Source organism: Callospermophilus lateralis, chromosome 4, assembly GCF_048772815.1.
Source record: "Callospermophilus lateralis isolate mCalLat2 chromosome 4, mCalLat2.hap1, whole genome shotgun sequence".
Lineage (NCBI taxonomy): Eukaryota > Metazoa > Chordata > Mammalia > Rodentia > Sciuridae > Callospermophilus > Callospermophilus lateralis.
In genome coordinates, this window is record NC_135308.1 from 121181147 (window position 1) to 121200053 (window position 18907).

At 34.5% G+C, this 18907-nt stretch overlaps 1 protein-coding gene across 5 annotated transcripts in view; it reads left to right on the plus strand.

The window, feature by feature from the left end:
• Rab3ip (RAB3A interacting protein) overlaps window positions 1-18510 on the plus strand; it is a 56350-nt gene extending 37840 nt beyond the window's left edge. For 3 of the 5 annotated variants that reach the window (XM_076853107.1, XM_076853102.1, XM_076853105.1), the window contains 7 exons: window positions 5319-5396; window positions 6026-6229; window positions 9244-9372; window positions 10720-10832; window positions 14612-14711; window positions 14797-14866; window positions 18156-18510. In XM_076853107.1, coding sequence (XP_076709222.1) covers window positions 5331-5396; window positions 6026-6229; window positions 9244-9372; window positions 10720-10832; window positions 14612-14711; window positions 14797-14866; window positions 18156-18238 — 765 coding nt within the window. In that variant the 5' untranslated portion in view covers window positions 5319-5330 and the 3' untranslated portion in view covers window positions 18239-18510. The remainder of the gene's footprint in view (window positions 1-5318; window positions 5397-6025; window positions 6230-9243; window positions 9373-10719; window positions 10833-14611; window positions 14712-14796; window positions 14867-18155) is intronic. The other 2 variants (XM_076853106.1, XM_076853104.1) reach the window with 2 other exon arrangements.
• The last annotated feature ends 397 nt before the right edge of the window (window positions 18511-18907 follow it).

The following is an 18907-nucleotide window of genomic DNA, read 5'->3' on the forward strand; positions in this document are numbered from 1 at the left end:
ACAAGAACAACTCAGAGAAGGGAAAGTTTATTTTGACTCATGGATTCAGAGGTTTAGTCCATGGTCAGCCAACTCCATAGCTCTGGACCTAAGGTGAAGTAGAACATCATGGCAGAAGGATGTGACAGAAAGAAGCAACTCAGGACATCACAACCATGAAGCAGAGAGAGTTCTGCTCACCAGGGACAAAATAGTAAACCCCAATATGAGGCAAGACATCATGGTGGAAGAGTGTGGCAAAGGAAAGCTACTTAGTTTGTTACAGCCAGGAAAGAGGGGGAGCTAGTGCGAAATGAGTCAGGGATAATATAATTCCACCGGCATACCCCTACTGGTCTACTTTCTCCAGCCACACCCTATCTGCCTTCAATAACCACCCATTAATCCGTTCAAATTATCAATCTATCAAATGGATTAATCCACCAATCTGGTTACAACTCTTATACTCTTAAAACAATTTTGCCTCTGAACATTAATACATTTTCTTACACGTGAACTTTTGGGGAGACACTTCATATTTATACCATTAAATTCTGCCCCTGGCCTCCAAAAGCTCATGCCTATCTCACAATGCAAAATACATTTAATTCATTTCCAAAACTCTCTATTGTCTCCTATGTTGCCTTTTTGTTTTGTTGACTGCTGTGCAGCATTACTCAAAAGATCAAGTCCAAAATCTCATCTGAGACTCAAGGCAAACTCTTATCTGTGAGCCTCTATAAAGATCAAAAGCAGGTTACATATGATGGCACGAAGTACTTCCATTCCAAAAGGGAGAAGTAGGGACATGGAAAGAAGATGAGACCAAAGCAAGAACTAAGTCCACCTGGGCTAACAAGTCCTGTAGCTTAGGTCCAGCATCAGGGGGACATGGCATCATGATGTTTTCTCCAAAGGGCTTGTGTGGTTCTGCCCCCATAATATTGCTGGTTATAGCCCACATGGCATTTCTCTTGGTTTGTTTCTGCTTGATTTCTGCAGCTTTGGCTTTCTTCTTAAATCTTCATGCATTGCCTTCTCAGGGATTGCTTGCAGAGATTCCAACCCTGCTATACTTTGTCTGGCTTCCCAGGCCTTCCTTTGACATTTTAGTGGAAGCCTCCATGACCCCGTGACTCCATCATACTGTATTCATGCAGAACCAGCACCACATGGATGACACCAAGTTTTGCTGCCATGTTGAACAGTAGCCAAGCCTTCTGGCACCCTGGCTATAGTGACCTGTGAGTGGCTGAGCATGGTGAAACAACTTTTTAGGCTACCCCTTGTGCAAGCAGGGTGCTCTCATTGTCTGGTCTCAAAGGAGTTTTTATCTTTACACCCTTGAGCCTGTGATAGGTGTGGCCTTGCCAGTTCCCAGTATGCCTTCAAGCTCTTTTCTATTGTCTGGCTGTGTGAGTATTTAGCATTTCTTCAGTAGTTGTAAATTCTTCAACAACCACACTTCCTTGATCCCAGTTTTACTCACAATTTTCTGGCCAAACTGCAAGTTTTTCAGATCTTTCTGCTTTGCTTTCTGCTGCTGATTATCACTGTAAACTTGGCTAAAGGGCATCAGCAGTGTCCATGCCAGTGCCTGAGTGGTCCATTCAGCCTTTGCATTTAACCTCATGCTAAGTCTCAGGATATGGGCAAAATGTAGACAGCTATTTTGCAAGAAGTTACATGAATGACCTCTAGTCAATGACCTCTAGTTCTCTAAAATTGAGTACTCAATTTTATTAGAGTCCTTCTTCCCCTCTGAAACTTGAGCCAAGTCTTTACTGTCAGCAGTTCTAATGTCATTCTGGTCTTCTGAGATCCCATCAGTCTCACCCATCAAGCTCTGCTTACAACATTCTAAGGCTTCTGCATCCTGCATCTCCAAACTTTTCCAAAATCCCCCTGCAAACCAGTTCTAAATACTTATGAACCACATGGTCAGGTTAGTCACAGAAATGGCCCCACTCCTAGAACCAATTTCTTGTTTTAGTCAGTTTTGGATCATTGTGACCAAAACTCCAAAAAGATGAGGAAAAGTTTATTTTGGGTCATGGGTTCAAAGGTTAATTCCATGGCTGGCCAACTCCATAGCTCTGGGCCCAGTGTAAAGCAGAACATAATGGCAGAAGGGCCTGGCAGAGGAAAGCTACTCAGTTCATGACAGCCAGGAAGCAGAGAAAGAAAATAAGTACAAGGAGCAGAGGATAATATAATCTCCAAGGGCATGCTGCCAGTGACTTTCTTCCTTTAGCTGTACCCTGTCTGCCTAAAGTTACCACCCATTAATCCATTTAAACTATTAACTCATCAAATGGATTAATTCATGGATGAGGTTACAGCTCTCATAATGTAATCATTTTACCTCTGAACACTACTGCACTGTTTTACACATTTCATATCCAAACCATAACAGTGGGTATGTAAATTGGGATAGCCATTATATAAAACAGTATGGGGGTTCCTCCTCAGAAAAATTAAAAATTACCGGCAATCCCACTTCTAAGTGTATATCCAAAGGAAATAAAATTAGTATCTTGATGCCTGTACTTCCATGTTCATTGCAGCAATGTCTCAATAGTAAAGATATGAAAATAAAATCTGATGTTTCTGTATATCTTGGAGTATTATTCGACCTTAAAAAGGAAATTCTGCCATTTTAGACAACATTGATGAACCTAGAGGACACAAGTTAATTGAGAAATGCCAAATACAGGAAAATGTTGCACAGTCTCCACTTACATAAAATTTAAAATAGTTGAACTCATAAGCAGAGTAGATAGGTAGTTGTTTGAGGTTGAGGATTGGAGAAATGAGAGATGTTGGTCAAATGGTACAAAATTTCAGTTATGTAGGATGAAAAAATTCTGAAGATCTAATGTGCAGCCTAGTGACAGACAATATTGTATCTTTGAAATTTGGTAAGGTAGCTGCCATTGCAACCATATCCTTTAAAAGGCAACTTTTGCAAGTGGTAGCATGTTTAAAATGAAATTATATGAAATGTAACTTTCATTGCTCATAAATTTTTATTGAGATAGGCACATTTATTTGTTTATATATTATCCATGGCTGCTTTCACACTGCAAAAGATAAATTGAACATTTGCAACAGAAACTGTATATGGCCCTCAAATCCAAAAATACTATTTGGCCTTTTACAGAGAAAGTTTGCTGATTCTGGTATAGATGATTTTTTTATATCACTTTGAGCTTCAGAAGGACAAAGTGATGAAAATTCAGTTCCAAACCTTTGAAAAATCTGCTTTTTGATGACTTTTGTTGATTTGCAAAATTTTATGCATTATCTCTTTAGATATTGCTTCTGCCTCAGCCTAGTTCTTCTTTCCTTTTGGGACCCCATTATGTGCAGAGGTACTTTTCATTATCACTTGTCTGTAGTGGAAAGGTCGCCTCAAATTCCACCTCGTTTTTTTGTGTTTACTTTTTCTGGTCTTGACCTCTAATTGTTCAGTTTTCTTAGCTCTCAATGTTTTCAGACACATTAAAAACAAAAATAACCAACAAAACCTTGTTAGCTTTGCTAATTGTTCTCTATATGGTCCAAATTGTATAGTCCACTATTATTGAAAGTAGAGTCTATTTCAAAATATCTAAATACATTTTCCCCCCATAATATGAGTTACTTTTATAGCTAATGTCACTTATCTTGAAAGGTCAGATTAGATTTGTTCATTATTTTGAAAATATCTGCCAGATAGTCTTCAGTTCACAGCTACTTATCCTGGAAAATTTTGGCAAATCTGAAACAATTATTTTTAAAAAAGAAAATGTTCAACTCATTTAGTTATTAAGGACCTTGCCAAGAAATCAGCATAATGGTGCATGGAATATTTTTCTGGTTAATTTCATTTCATATAAATCATTGATAGTGAAGATTCTTATATTTAAACTAATATGATTTATGAGTTCATAGGCACACACAAACCACAACTCTTTACAGTACTGTAAGAGCAAGTGGATGAATGGGATCACCATTGTCAGTGGTAGGGAACTTCCACTCTTTAACCCAGCATTTGGCAAACCTAGTGAGGTGCAGTTTCAAACTACTTTATTTACTAAATGTCTTTAAACCTCCCTACCTTCTGTCTTTCCCTTAGAGAAAGTATAAGTAGAAACTCTGAAATATAAATTCTTATATTACAGGGAACTATATAATCCCATATTTTTCTAATCTTCCTGAATCCTGGGAATCATTCCATATAACAGCATAATTTTAAAAATATTTTTTGTTGTTGTTGATAGACCTTTATTTTATTTATTTATATGCAGTGCTGAGAATTGAACCCAGTGCCTCACACATGCCAGGCAAGTGTGCTACAGCTGAGCCACAGCCCCAGCCCCATGGCAGCATAATTTTTAATTGATACCATGTCATCCCTCTTCTTAAAATAAAAAAAAGCCTTCCTTTTACACTTAAAATAAAATCTGGAATTCTTGCCCTGATGTTTGATTATTAGAATGTAAACTCTCTAAGAGCAGGGACCTTGTCTCTCTTCCCAGTGTATTATCAGCACTAGAATGGTACCTCACAAAGAGATGTCATGAATAAATGCTCAATAAGTAAATATTGTATGTGTGGAAAGGAATTAAATACCTAGAGTTTCATATTTTCTGATTTTCCCTTTTTAGGTTGCTCTGTACAAAATATTCTCTTAGTACTATTTTGTGAATGTTTTTATTGGAAGTTCTGAGGCTTCTCAATTGTCATCCCTATAAACTACAATATTATTGATGCATTAATATTTTTGTCCCCTTTCTTTGCTATGATTAATAATATGAATATATATACATGTATATATGTATACACACCTATACATACACACATATATTTATATCATGATCAAATTATAAACACCTAACTGCAAGGAAGTTGGCTTTGACCTGTGAGCCATTATCTTTTTTTTCATCAAAGTCACAATCCTTATAAAAGCATTATCAGAATGACTGAACTCAACTTGGCTGCCTCAGTGGTAATAGGTACTAAATGGAGTGTACTTGTTCTTAGTTCCTAATAATTTGTCTCATGTCAACTGCTATTTTGGTAGTTGATATTGAATTCTTGGTTTCAGGGTAAATTTTGGCAGTATGCATTTGCTTCAATTATAGCTGCTTGGCAGTTGGCTTTTTTAGTAGATGGACACAGTATCTTTATTTTGTTTGTTTATTGTTATGTGGTGCTGAGGATCGAACCCAGTGCATCACATGTGTGAGACAAGTGCTCTGCTACTGAGCTACAACCCCAGCGCTTGTCAACTGGTTTTTGAAAACAAATGTTAAATCCTTTGTTTCCAAAATTTGAGATATTAACTTTTTCAGGAAGCTCACAAGATGGTGAGAGAAGCAAATGTCAAGCAGGCAACAGCAGAAAAACAGCTGAAAGAAGCACAAGGGAAAGTAAGTTTTTATGGCTTTTAATAGAATGAAATTTAAAGAAATTACTAATAATCATTTTAAGGATACATTAATACTGATTAGATTTTTGTTCTGGTTGTAAAAGTAGTACTTATTCTAGATTTGAAAGCTACAGAAAAATGTAAAGAAGAAAATAGTTGCTACCTAGATATAATTAATAGTGAACATTGGTGTCCATTTATATTAGAACCAAATGATTTAAAGCCTTGTAAATCACATCTTAAAGTGAACATTTATTTTCTTAGCTTACTGAAAAGCCACATAAATGTTAGATGTTACTATTTTAGTAAGATCTAATTTTTACTATTAAAATTATTAAAATCTATTTTAGTAGTGAACTACAACTAATCATGAGTTATTAAATTTTGAAGATTTCAAAAGTTTATATACATTAAATATTTTGTTTTTTGATAATTTTGATGACTAGTAATTGTATTCAGACCTTGTGGAAACATCAAAAAACTTGGATATACTTTCATTTTATTACTCCACAGGAAAGACAAATTAGACTTATTTTCCATCATTGAAAGTGTCTAGAGCAAATTGCTAGCATTTGGCTACATATGTCATAAAACATATTTAGTGTGTATGACTGTTGGTTTCTCTTCAAGATCGATGTACTTCAAGCAGAAGTAGCCGCGTTGAAGACACTTGTGTTGTCCAGTTCTCCAACGTCACCCACACAAGAGCCTCTGCCAGGTGGAAAGACACCTTTTAAAAAGGGGCATACAAGAAATAAAAGTACAAGCAGTGCTATGAGTGGCAGTCATCAGGACCTCAGTGTGATACAACCAATTGTAAAAGACTGCAAAGAGGTAACTGGTCAAGGACTATCCCCTCTGACTCTATTGATACTTATTAATTCTCATCACTGAGGTCAGTTATGATTTTTGCCAGCAAAACTTTTAGTACAAAATATGCAATATTAAGATGGGGGAGGCTTTATCTAGAGCTGGCTGCTTTCAGGGATTCTTCACTTCCATTTTCTACTTGATTGACCTTGGAGTACCTGCTGGAAACTTGGTAAGTTTCTTAATCTCAATTTTTCATTTAGGGAACAAACTGTCTTGTGTTATATAAAGGAGAATGGGTGGCTTTAGTAACCTAGTTCTTAGGTTACTAAAATGTATTGCTAGAATGCTCTCGTAAATTACAAAAATAAGAAATATGTGAAAATAAAATGAGGTGTTTTTTTTTTTTTCAATGTTGGGGATTGGACCCAGGGTCTAGTGCATCTGCTAGGCAAGTGCTCTACCACTGACCTTCATGCCTAGCTTTAAGGTGATTTTCTTAAAAGTTAGTGTATTGCTTTTATTTAATTCTGAGAAAAGTAGAATTTTTTATTATTAAGAGATTCCTAGAGTTAATTCAGATACTTAAGCAACAAAAAATAGAAATAATTGCAGCTTTATTATTTTAGAAGACATGTTATAAAGATAACTGAGTTAGTGTGCTAATATTTTGAATACTTAAGAGTAAAAATTATGTTATTATAAAATATTTTTAATTTTATCATTGCAAACGATGGAAAAGCATTTCCCAGGGGATTTATCAATAATTCATGGAGCACCACTTCCTTGTGTTTTCTTTTCTTTTTTTTTTTTTAGTTGTAGTTGGACACAATACCTTTTTTAAAATGTATTTTCATGTAATGCTGAGGATTGAACCCAGTGCCCCACACACTCTAGACAAGTACTCAACTACTGAGCTACAACCCCAGCCCAATCCCTGTTTTTTTTTCAAGAGCTATATTTTACATTGTTGAATTCAAATCCATCATAATCTTGAAGAAGCTATTTATAATTTTTCAGTTAAATTTTTTCATGGAAGCCAGGAATTTATTAAATTATCTTAATCGAATTGCATTTAGTTTTGTTATTAATGAAAATGCTAATTAGAAATACTTGGTCAAATCTGGATGTTACAAAATATAAAATATACATTGCTTTCTTTGAAATATTTGACAAACAATTTTTAGTCATAACTTTAATTTTGATTTCTTTGAACGTAAATAGCATTTTTAATGGCTTGTTCCCACTTGCATTTTTGCTATAGTTTCTCACTCATGTGTAATTTTGTTCTTTTCCCCTGTGTTTATACTGACAAAATTTAGATGTTTTCTCATGGAATATTTTAAAGGTTTGTTTTTTGGTTTTTGAAATTCCTTAAAATAAGAATAGGCAGCATATAACTTCAAAATAATAGCTTTTTTGCTTTTTAGGTATCATCTTATATTCTGATGTTTTATGAAAAATGTCAAAAAGTTTTAATAAAAAATTGGCCTAATGTAACTCTTAGAACCAGATGTGACTATCTCAAACAAAATATGCCTGTGATTCTGTAGAAAACTGATGGGACATGCAGTCATGTTATTAGCAACCTATCTTCTGAAAGCATTTAAAACTCATTTATGCATGCGGACACACACTCAAGGCAGTCTTTAAGATCATACTGCTCAGATTCGAGTGTAGACGTTACTATTTTCTTACTGTATAACCTTGGGAAAGTTACTTTATTTAAGTCATAACTTCCTTATCTATAAAATGGTGATTGTAATAGCTGTCTCACACAGTTCTGTGGATTAAATGTTTATAAAATGCTTACCATAGTTGTTACAAGAGTCAGCTTTTAAGAAATGGTTTAAATTACTGCCTTTACATTAGACTCTTTCCTTAGAATACCATATCTGCCTTGGGGTTTATGTTCATTTTTTAAATAAACTTACAAAGAAAATAAATATGAAAACATTAAGTATTTATCTGCTAATATTCTTTATCCCTTTGCCTTTAATTTGATTCAAGGAATTTATGAATTGGGATGAAAAAATTCACATTGAGATTGTCATTATACATCTTAAAAGAAAGTCTGTAGGAAAGCTTGGATACGCTCAGTCTTTTGTTACTTTCACGTAAAGAAACTGCACCTCTGATTAAGCTATTTAGAAGTCAGCCACAGCTGTAGTCCATGTGTCATACATAGGGTATTAAGTGCATCTGGAGAAGAGTGGCTTAGGATTGTAAAGGAACAAGGGAGACACTTCTCTTTGGGTGGCTGGTATAGGTGTAGCTTTGTCTTCCAGCAAGTGGTGTTGAATAGGTAAGCAGAGGGAATATTAGGATCTGCAGGGAAGAATACTTGGGGAAATTTTGTTATAGGGAGAAGGGAAAGAAGAGGAATAGCTAAAGGAGTGGTTAGGAAAATGAGTACCAGAAGTGGATTATTCTCAGTAATTCATATGGTAATTACTAGATGTTGATGTACCAGAAATATCTAAACATATTTTAAGATAGTCAATTTAGCAGACTAGATGTGTGCTTTTTTTTGTCTTTTTTGCTAATACAATGAACATTTTGGCAATTCTTCTAGAAATATTTTCAGGTAATAGCAGAACAATTAGTGTCATTTTTGACCCCATATTAAGTTTCACAGTTTAGTCTCAGTTTGAGCAGTTTACTTCGTTAACTTGGCTCCACTTTTTCATTGTTTTCAGAAAAGACTTACCCGTTTTTATATTAAAACAGTGTGCACCTTTGTCTTAAAAACAGCTCCAATGTTAATTTTGGGGGAACCAGAGTTGAGGAAAGAGGTAGAATCATTGGATACCATAGTGGATACATTAAAAAGGGTCAGTCAGTCATTTCAGAGTCATTTTTTTTTTCTTAAAGAAAAATTGCTAACATGTTTTAAAACAAATCAGGGATAGTTCAGTTCATTATTTTAAATGAGCATTTACTTTTCAGTAATGTTTAAATTAGATTTTTGTTTTATAAAATGGTTTTGTGTTTGTTCTTTTTAAAAAGTTGTTTTGTGCTTTCTTTTGGTTTGTTAGGCTGATTTATCTCTGTATAACGAATTCAGATCTTGGAAGGATGAGCCCACAATGGACAGAACATGTCCTTTCTTAGACAAAATCTATCAGGAAGATATCTTTCCATGTTTAACATTCTCAAAAAGTGAGGTAATTTTTTTTCTTTTTTGTAGGAATGCATTAAAGTTGTTTCTGTTCTTTTTACTAAGTCATGTTACATATTTTCATATTTCTTACATTAGTAAGTTATTATAAAATGTTATGTTTTGCCATTTTTTCCATTCCATATTAGAATCATAGTTGTTGGCATTCAGTTACTGAACATCTTTTCTTCTTTGAGCAGAGGATCATTCACACTGAAGTGTGTGTTGCATTGAAGTGAAGAGTAAATACATTTAGGGAGGAGGGCTTATTTCTTGATCAGCAGTTCCAGGTTTAGTGTAAGGGAAGTTCTCTATACAATCTGTTAAAAGTTTTGTATGTGATAAAAATCCATGTTTAGTTTCTGCATCTTTTAAAACAGGAAAAATAACACCTTCTTTGCCTTTGCCACAGGGTTAAGAGAAAGAAGTGAAGTAGATTATATATAAAAACTTTTTAAAAATACAAGTCACTATACAAATGTAAAGTCATAATTTTACTTTGTTCTTCCATATAAAAGGTTTGTCTTCAGATATTCTGTAAATTAATGTTTAAGAAATTTCATCCTAAGAGTTTTGTATTAAGTCTTTTAAGGATTTAGTTATAACATTACTTTTAAGGAGAACTTAATATGAACATTGTAACACTTTTGATATGAATATGTGTTTATTATAGTTCTGTAGCTGGTTTCAGTAGGCCATTCAGTATTAGTTATCTTGCTAAGCTGAAGAAGCTTGCTTGTGTGTGTGTGTGTGTGTGTGTGTGTGTGTGTGTGAGTGTGTGATGGTGGGGATTGAACCAGGCTTTATTTAGGTTGTCAAAATGCTCTGCCACTGAGCTCCATCCTCAGCCCCCAGAAATTTACCTTTGTTACCTACTAATCAGTTGTTACCTTCTCCATCTGGAGACTTAATATTTGATAATGCAATTATTTTTTGCAGTCTTTTATAAATATAAATACAAATTGAGAAAATATATTGTCTAAAATTAGTATATGTTGCGGTGTTATAAATGACATGTATGTAAATTAGCAGAAGAAAGCATTAGGATATTCATTCTGAAATGGCATTTACAGTGGAGGTTAATTGTAGGTAAGAAGTGAACAGAGACTGGAATTAATACCTTAGATAATGAAAAAAGTCACTTCACTACAACTAAATTGCCTTTCATAACAGTATCTGAGTTATAAAAGAAGTTAAATCAAGAATATGTGATTTTTTTTTTCCTTTTTGTTAGGTAAGGCCAAGTTAGTGAAACTTGGGGAAAGATTAATTCATAAAATTAGTTAACCATAGAATATAATTTGGTGCTTTTCTGCCAGCATGGCATCTAATACTTTTATTTTTTTTTTTTAAGTTGGCTTCAGCTGTTCTGGAGGCTGTGGAAAACAATACTCTAAGCATTGAACCAGTGGGATTACAACCTATTCGATTTGTGAAAGCTTCTGCTGTGGAATGTGGAGGACCAAAGTAGGTTTTCACATTTGTAGCTTGTAAAAATAATGAATTTTTGTGTGTGTGCATTTGTTTAGTTTTTTAGTTTTAATTGTGGTTACATCTCCTTGTGTTTCTATTCAGAGTCTATATAGCCCAAAGACAGATTCCCAGACAGTGTGGGAGATAGCATTTCAAATTTAGCATCAAGAGAAAGTCTTTTAAATTACAAAAATATACATATATGATAGGGATCCAGGTAGACTAATGATTAGAAGCATGGTTTTTGTTTTTTTAACCCCATGTTGTGACCCATTTAGTGGAGTGTAGGCAGATTTTTATTTGGTTATACTTGTGTATAGCTGTATACACTGGGTGTCTGTGTGAAATATTTCTGAGGGTTACCATAAAAATAATTTGAGGAGATACTGAATTAGACCAGGTCTTATCAATAAAAACAGGGTGCCAAAGAAATTGGATCAATCTTCACCTTGCATATTGCTAATATAAAGTGTTGTCACTTTTGTAAATAATCAGTTTTGTCTTTCATGTGTGAGAGGTATTTGGGATTTACATGTGTGTGTGTGTAAGTATGTTTTTTTGTGTGTGTGTGTGTGTGGTGTTGGGGATTGAACCCTGGGTCTTCTTGCACCGGGTAGACATGCACTCTACTTCTATCCCTAGCCTGCTGTTTGGGGTCAGAGGTAATACTGCCATATTTCATAGCAAGGCAAGCTGTTTTCATCCAATCCCATGAGTAAGAAAGATTAAAACCAGTTTTTAGATAGTGCTGGTTTTAGGTAAAGGTAAATGTTTGGCCTAAAACCAACACTGAATTGTACCCTGTTTTATATTTTTAAAATGACTTGGAAAACTTTTGAGGAAGGTACTTAGTATATAAGAAGCAGATCAATATGGGAGACTGGAAAGCCCAACAGAGCTTGTAGAAAGCAATAATTGACTTTCCTCAGGATTATTGTGAAGTCAGAAGATGAAAAGACTAGTTGAAATTAACTAATAAGTCTGTTAAAATCTGTTGTAAAAGTTTTATTCTTCCATTTCTCGCGATGCGAGATACATTCTCAGCAAGCTTAGAGAATGATTGTATTCATGTGACTGTTTGTGGAGTCTGTCTGTGAGCCACACATCTACCCAGAGTCTGTCCTGTGTCACACTCCCCTTGGGACACACCTCTAGCACAGTGGCCCCTGAATCATAGGAAAGGATTTAAATTCTACAAACACCCAAGTATTTTTAACTTAGTCCTTCAACCCCTCAATTGAAGAATCAAATTTTGTGATAGCATTTTTTATACTTTGAAGCTCTATGTCATACTTTATTTTAAATATAGCATATAATAGTTTTTATTGTATAATTTAAATTTTGTGTCTATGATATATCACACATATAATACATTTGCAAATACCATCAAATGATGACAAATAGGGGTATCAGTGAAAATGAATTCATAGTATTTTACTAAAACAGTTACATACTTAGAGAACAGTTTGCCAGTTTAAGGATACTGTGCTTGTTGGCATGAGCTCAGAAGCCAAGGAGTTTGTAGTATATAGCATGTGGAAAAACTGAAGGAAGATGTCTTTTCATTATTTTTTAAAATATTTTTTTAGTTGTAGATGGACACAATACCTTTATTTATTTATTATGTGGTGCTGAGGATCAAACCCAGTGTCTCACACTTGTAGGCAAGCGATTTACCATTGTACTACAGCCCAGCCCTTTTATTTATTTATTTGTTGGTATGAGGGATTGAACCCAGGGACACTTAACCACTGAGCCACATCCCCAGCCTGTTTTTATTTTTTTGAGACAGATTCTCAGTAAGTTGCTAGGGCCTTGCCAAGTAAGTTGCTGAACCTGGCTTTTGAACTTGTGATCCTCCTGCCTCAGCCTCCTGAGCCTCTGGGATTACAGGTGTGTGCCACCACACCTGACATATTGTCTTTTTAAAATGAAATGTAAAGTGTGGCCTTTACCAAGATTCTTGTGGTCTGGTTATGAAGATAGTGACTAAATAAATGTCGTAGTGCTATAGGAATTTTGAGGAAAGCAAGATTATTCCAAATGTGATCACGGACTCCTGAAGGGAGGGAGATTTGATCTGTTTTTATATCTATTCCCAGAAGAATAGTGTATATAAAAAATAATTTTATCAGCTTGATGCTACTTTTTCTTCTTGGGTAAATTATAATTTTGGAAGTTACAAGAACTTCTAACACTGGAATCTTAAATTTATTGACCTTTTATTTTCCCCAAGCTAGTAATTAATACTTTGAAATAGTTATAAGTCATTAAAACAATTTGCTAATAAAGGAACAATGGAGACAAAGTCTTTAAAAAGATCAGAAGTGTTTTGTGATTTTCATGGCCTCCTCAAAAATTATCCTGTTCCAAATAACAACAAATTCCTCAGGATGTTTCCTTACTATGGAGGTACATTTGTATTATGTTTCTTATAGAGCTGATATTTAATGTTTATATAATACATTTTTCTTTATTATTATATAACTTACAATGTCATATAAAATGCCATTGACCACTTTATTTTACTTAGAACAGTGTTAAATTTTTAAAAAATACCTTTATTTTCATTCGTTTATTTATTTATTTAATATGGTGCTGATGATCGAACACAGGGCCTTAGGCATGCGAGGCGAGTGCTCTACCACTGAGCTACAATCCCAGCCCCATGCAGTGTTAATTTTATATTGATAAGAGTGATAGTTGTATTTAGCCAAATTCTTAGCTTGCTAGGGTGGCAAGTCTAGCCTGATAAGCAAGTGAACTTCATCTCATGGAGCAGTAGTGACAGGTGGCTCATTACTGATGCATCAGTCACTGAATGTCAGCTGTGTGTCAGGCACTTAAAGATGAATGAGAGGGCTGTGGATGTGGCTCAAGCGGTATCGCGCTCGCCTGGCATGCGTGCGGCCCGGGTTCGATCCTCAGCACCACATACAAACAAAGATGTTGTGTCCGCCGAGAACTAAAAGTAAATAAATAAATAAATATTTTTTAAAAAAAGATGAATGAGACACTGTCTCTGTCCTCAAGAGGCTTACAGCCTCATCCCCGACAGGGAAGTCCTCGTGCCAAATAGGAAAGATGTTACAAAATGCAGTGTGCTGTTTATATGTGTATTAAGATTCAGTATGTTTGTAATGTGGCTTAGTCCTTTCTACTTCTCCTGCATTAAGTGCATACAAGCCAACCAACCAAACAAGGAAAAAAAAAAAGTACCTCATCCAGAAGCTGTTACCCTGCAAGCTATTGAGAACAGGGTTTGGGGGTTTTTTGTTTGTTTGTTTTAAGACAGGGTTTTGCTACATTGTTGAGGCTGGCTTCTTTGAATTTGTGATCCTCCTGCTTCAGCCTCCCAAGCTGCCAGGTTTACAGGTGTGCAACACCCTGCCCAGCAAGAACAGGTTTTGAGACTTGAACAGTCATCATTAAGTTCTCAGCTGAGAAGTTGAAGTCCTTGTACTAAGCTGAGCACTGTCCTAGGGCTGATTACTTATTTTAAATTTGTTCTAGGATAGGACACATCACACAGAAATAGTTGGTTTCTGGTTCTAGAAGCAGTTAGTGTTATGGTATTAAGCATATATTAGAATATAAACTCCTTAAGGACACAGATTTTGTTCTTTTCATCACTATAGCCCAGCATTCAGAAAAGGGTTTGTTACATAGTAAGTTCTCAAGTATTTGTTGTTTACTGAGTGAATATATAACTTATATAAAGGGCAGGAGCAAAATGCTTTTAATTTTAAAAAGTGATATTTATTATTTTACAGAAAATGTGCTCTCACTGGCCAGAGTAAGTCTTGTAAACACAGAATTAAGCTAGGGGACTCAAGCAACTATTATTACATTTCTCCTTTTTGCAGATATAGGGTAAGTGACTTAACTACAGTTTATTAATAAAATTCACTTTGATGCATGGCAATTGACTCATGACATTTTTCCCCTTTCTGCCTAGATCACTTCTGTATGTAATTTTTTTACATACATTCGATATATTCAGCAGGGACTCGTGAAACAGCAGGATGGTGAGTATTCTTAATTTGCTGTAAGTATGTATATGAAGATTTAGCAAAATGTATGACAAGTAATGTTCAAAAAAACTTTATTGTTTTTACATTTATGTTGAATCCCTTTTGTAGTTCTAATGAAATGTGTAGATAATTTGGGAACAAATCTCTCTTTAAAATATATATATATATATATATATATATTTAGTTGTAGATGTTTATTTATTTTATGTGGTGCTGAGGATCTAACCCAGTGCCTCACATGTGCAGAGTGTATATTCTACCACTGAGCCACAACCCAAGCCCCAAAAATGTCTCTTTTTAAAAATAAAATATTCAATCTCTTTATTTGCCTCATATTTTTTTTAAAGAGAGAGAGAGAATTTTTTTTAATATTTATTTTTTAGTTTTCGGCGGACACAACATCTTTGTTTGTATGTGGTGCTGAGGATCGAACCTGGGCCGCACGCATGCCAGGCAAGCGCGCTACTGCTTGAGCCACATCCCCAGCCCAATATTTGCCTCATATTACACTCTCGAATTTTAAGCCAGTCCAGTTTTAATTTGTAAGGTATATGCGATCAATCAAGTGGTACATGTTGAGGAGAGTACAAAGATTATTAAATTTAATTCTTAAGAGATGAAAATGAGAAAGCTCTAAAAGTGGTCAGATTTGTTTAAAACAATTATTGGAAGCCACGAAGGAGCTCACAGTAAATTTTTTCTGTATTTTCTACTTTCACGTGTGAATTAATAAAGCAATCATAAGATGATTCTGAATGGAATAGATTGCTACATTCTAAACCAGCAGAAAGTGCACATGATGTTCCAGATGAGCTACCTCATACAAGTGTGTTAATATTTTTTTTTTTTTAGAGAGAGAATTTTAATATTTATTTTTTAATATTTGGCGGACATAACATCTTTGTTTGTATGTGGTGCTGAGGATCGAACTCAGGCCGCACACATGCCAGGCGAGCGCGCTACCGCTTGAGCCACATCCTCAGCCCCAAGTGTGTTAATATTTTTAATACAGTCTTCTGTGACTGCTCATGGTTTTATAGTCCAAAGTCTTAAATATCAAGCATAAAAACTCATATGGCCTGACAGCTTTGAAGCAGTTTTTCTTGAGCACATGTAGTTTAGGGACAAGTCTATGCCAGTTTTGCATTTGAAGTTGTGGGAGATTTTCCCGTTTATATATTTTTAGGTACTGAAAATGTCTTTCAGTCACATAAACTAGTGTATCTCAATTCTATAGAAAAAGTAGTCACACTGGGTGTGGTGGTGCACACCTGAAATCTCAGTGACTGGGGAGGCAGAGGAATCACTAGTTTGAAGCCAGCCTCAGCAAAAAGCAAAGTGCTAAACAACTGAGTGAGAACCATCTCTAAATAAAATACAAAAAAAAAAAAATAGATATATACATTGTACACTGGATTTCACACACTTGATGCAAGAAGAATAATATAAAATATAAATAAATGTTTATGCTGAATGCATGTTGTGATAGCAAATAAATAAATAAATAAATAAAATACAAAATAGGGCTAGGAACGTGGCTCAGTGGTTGAGTGCCCCTGCATTCAATCCCTGGTTACCCCCCCAACACACAAGAAAAAAAGAAAGAAAAAGAAAAAAAAAATTATATCAACAAAACTTTAGTCTTTCTCAAACTCTGGTTTGTTGGAAAAATTGTATTTATTTAGAATCCCATATAATTGAACTTTAATGCCTAGAAGAATAGGAATGAAACCTGCCCTTAATTAAGCTGAATTTCAAAAGTCTGTGTAACATTAGTCTTTGAGCTGTATAATACTTTTTATGACTTTAATAACACTGAAATCTTTTTAAATAACTGCTGGATAATATGATTTAAAATGGAGAACAGATGATTTATGTTGTTAAATTGTCAGCATATTTTTTTCCTTGTTAAAATAAGATTTGTAGGAAAGTCTGAAAGATAATTTACTTTATGAAAATAAGAAGAAAATGACATGAGTTATGCGGTAAAGGTGATGCCTTCTCTGCTTTCTGTCCTCTTGGACTTCACATATTTGGTACTTGTCATAGACTGTGGGTTTATAGTAAACAAGTATTTTAATTTTAAAATCTGTTTTCTATGCCTTGTATGAAACAAGGATTAATGGCATCTAAGTCTAAGGCAGGGTTTCCTGACCTTGATACTACACCTTGACATACCAGATCTAAAAATTTAAAATGCTCCATGAAATGAAGCATTGGGGCAGATATGATGCCAAGGAAGAAAATCCTACACCTGACTTCATGCGTTAAGTTGTAGTCACAACACAGGCAAACTAAAAATACTCAGGCTGTGTGGATAATGGGTATGTAAGACATGAGTGAATTCATGTTTAGAGTTGGATATCTTCCCCAAGAAACCTTATTTATATGTAAATATTCTCAAATCCAAAAATATCCCAAATCTGAAACACTTCTGGTCACAAACATTTCAGATAAGAGATACTCACCCTGTGTTGACATTTTGAACTGAATAATTCTTTGTCAAGAAGGGTATGTATTAGTGCATTGTAGAATATTGAACAGTATCCCTGGCTTTACTCACTAGATTCCAGCAGCAGTCCTTGGATGTGACAGTGAAAAATGTATACTGACTTTGCCAAATGTGCCCTGGGGGACAAAGCTCCCCTGGTTGAGAACCACTGATAAATCAAACCCATCTGACATAGACCTTGTATTATTTGAAATACTAAATAGATTTTTCTACTTAGAGTGGAAAATTATAAAAGAATATAGAGTTGAAATTTACAGATAATCCTTTACATTTATTTTTAATTTGAGCCCAACACAGACTTTTCCCTATTATTACAAAGAATGTTACTGAGTTTTCTGGTTTGTATCATTTTCCTTTTTTCTAGTTCACCCTCTGTTAGTGTTAATGAAGAATAAAATGGCTAAAATATAGCGTACTAAAGCAAGAAGATCTATAAGTTTAATAATAATTTGAAAAATTGAACATTGAATTATACTCACTTCTGAGGGAACAAAATTGACAGTTACTCAAAACACTGAAGTATATACCTTTTGGGGGCTAAAGTGATAGTCTTTGAAGTATTTAACAAATAGTTGTGACAAAACATGAATATTACTTTAATTGATAAAATTGGAATGCCCATAAGAACGTGGAGAAGTTTGTGTGAAATATTGAAAGACTGTTTGGGCATTAGGTGTGTCATTAGGAAATGCCCAATTTGCATTGTTACCTAATCTTAAATTTTTAGATGTTATGTTGTGATTTACACAACTGTCTTCTCTGTTTGTATAGTTGATCAGATGTTTTGGGAAATTATGCAGTTGAGAAAAGAGATGTCATTGGCAAAGCTGGGATATTTCAAAGAGGAACTCTAATTCTCTGCGTGGGACCATGCATGAACCTCCCGGAATATCTGAAAAATGGCTGAATATTTTTATGGTTACTTGATATTTATTTCTAAGGAGTGGGCCCAAGACTTTTTCCCCTTATTGCAGATTACACCAAGAAGTACTGTGATTTCTTTTTAACTGACCTATGCTGTCTCTGCTTATTCTTTAGTTGAACACACTATAAAGAATTGCAGGTGTACTAGTGATTGTAATTTATAGCTGCAAAAAAAACCCCAATAAATAAATATTAGATTGAATGTTTGTGTGCATATGTGAACAACATGGCAATAAACTTGAAAATTAAAGCAAAGTGAAAAAAAATTCTAGGAGAAAAGTTTTGATTAAGAAGAAATCAGAGGGCTGGGGCTGTAGCTCATTGGCAGAGCATTTACCTAGCATGCATGAGGGTTTGATCCTTAGCATTGCATAAAAATAAACAAATAAAATAAAGACAATCTGTCCATGTACAACTACAAAAAAATAAATTAAAAAAAAGAAGAAATCAGAAACTTGAGCATTGCTATTACTATTAAAGGAAATACTTAAAACTTTACGCACAAGAAAATTCTAGGCCCAGATGATTTTACTAATCTTTTAGGAATGGATTATTCTAATGTAAATTCTCTTCCAGAGAATAAGATTCTCCTACATCAA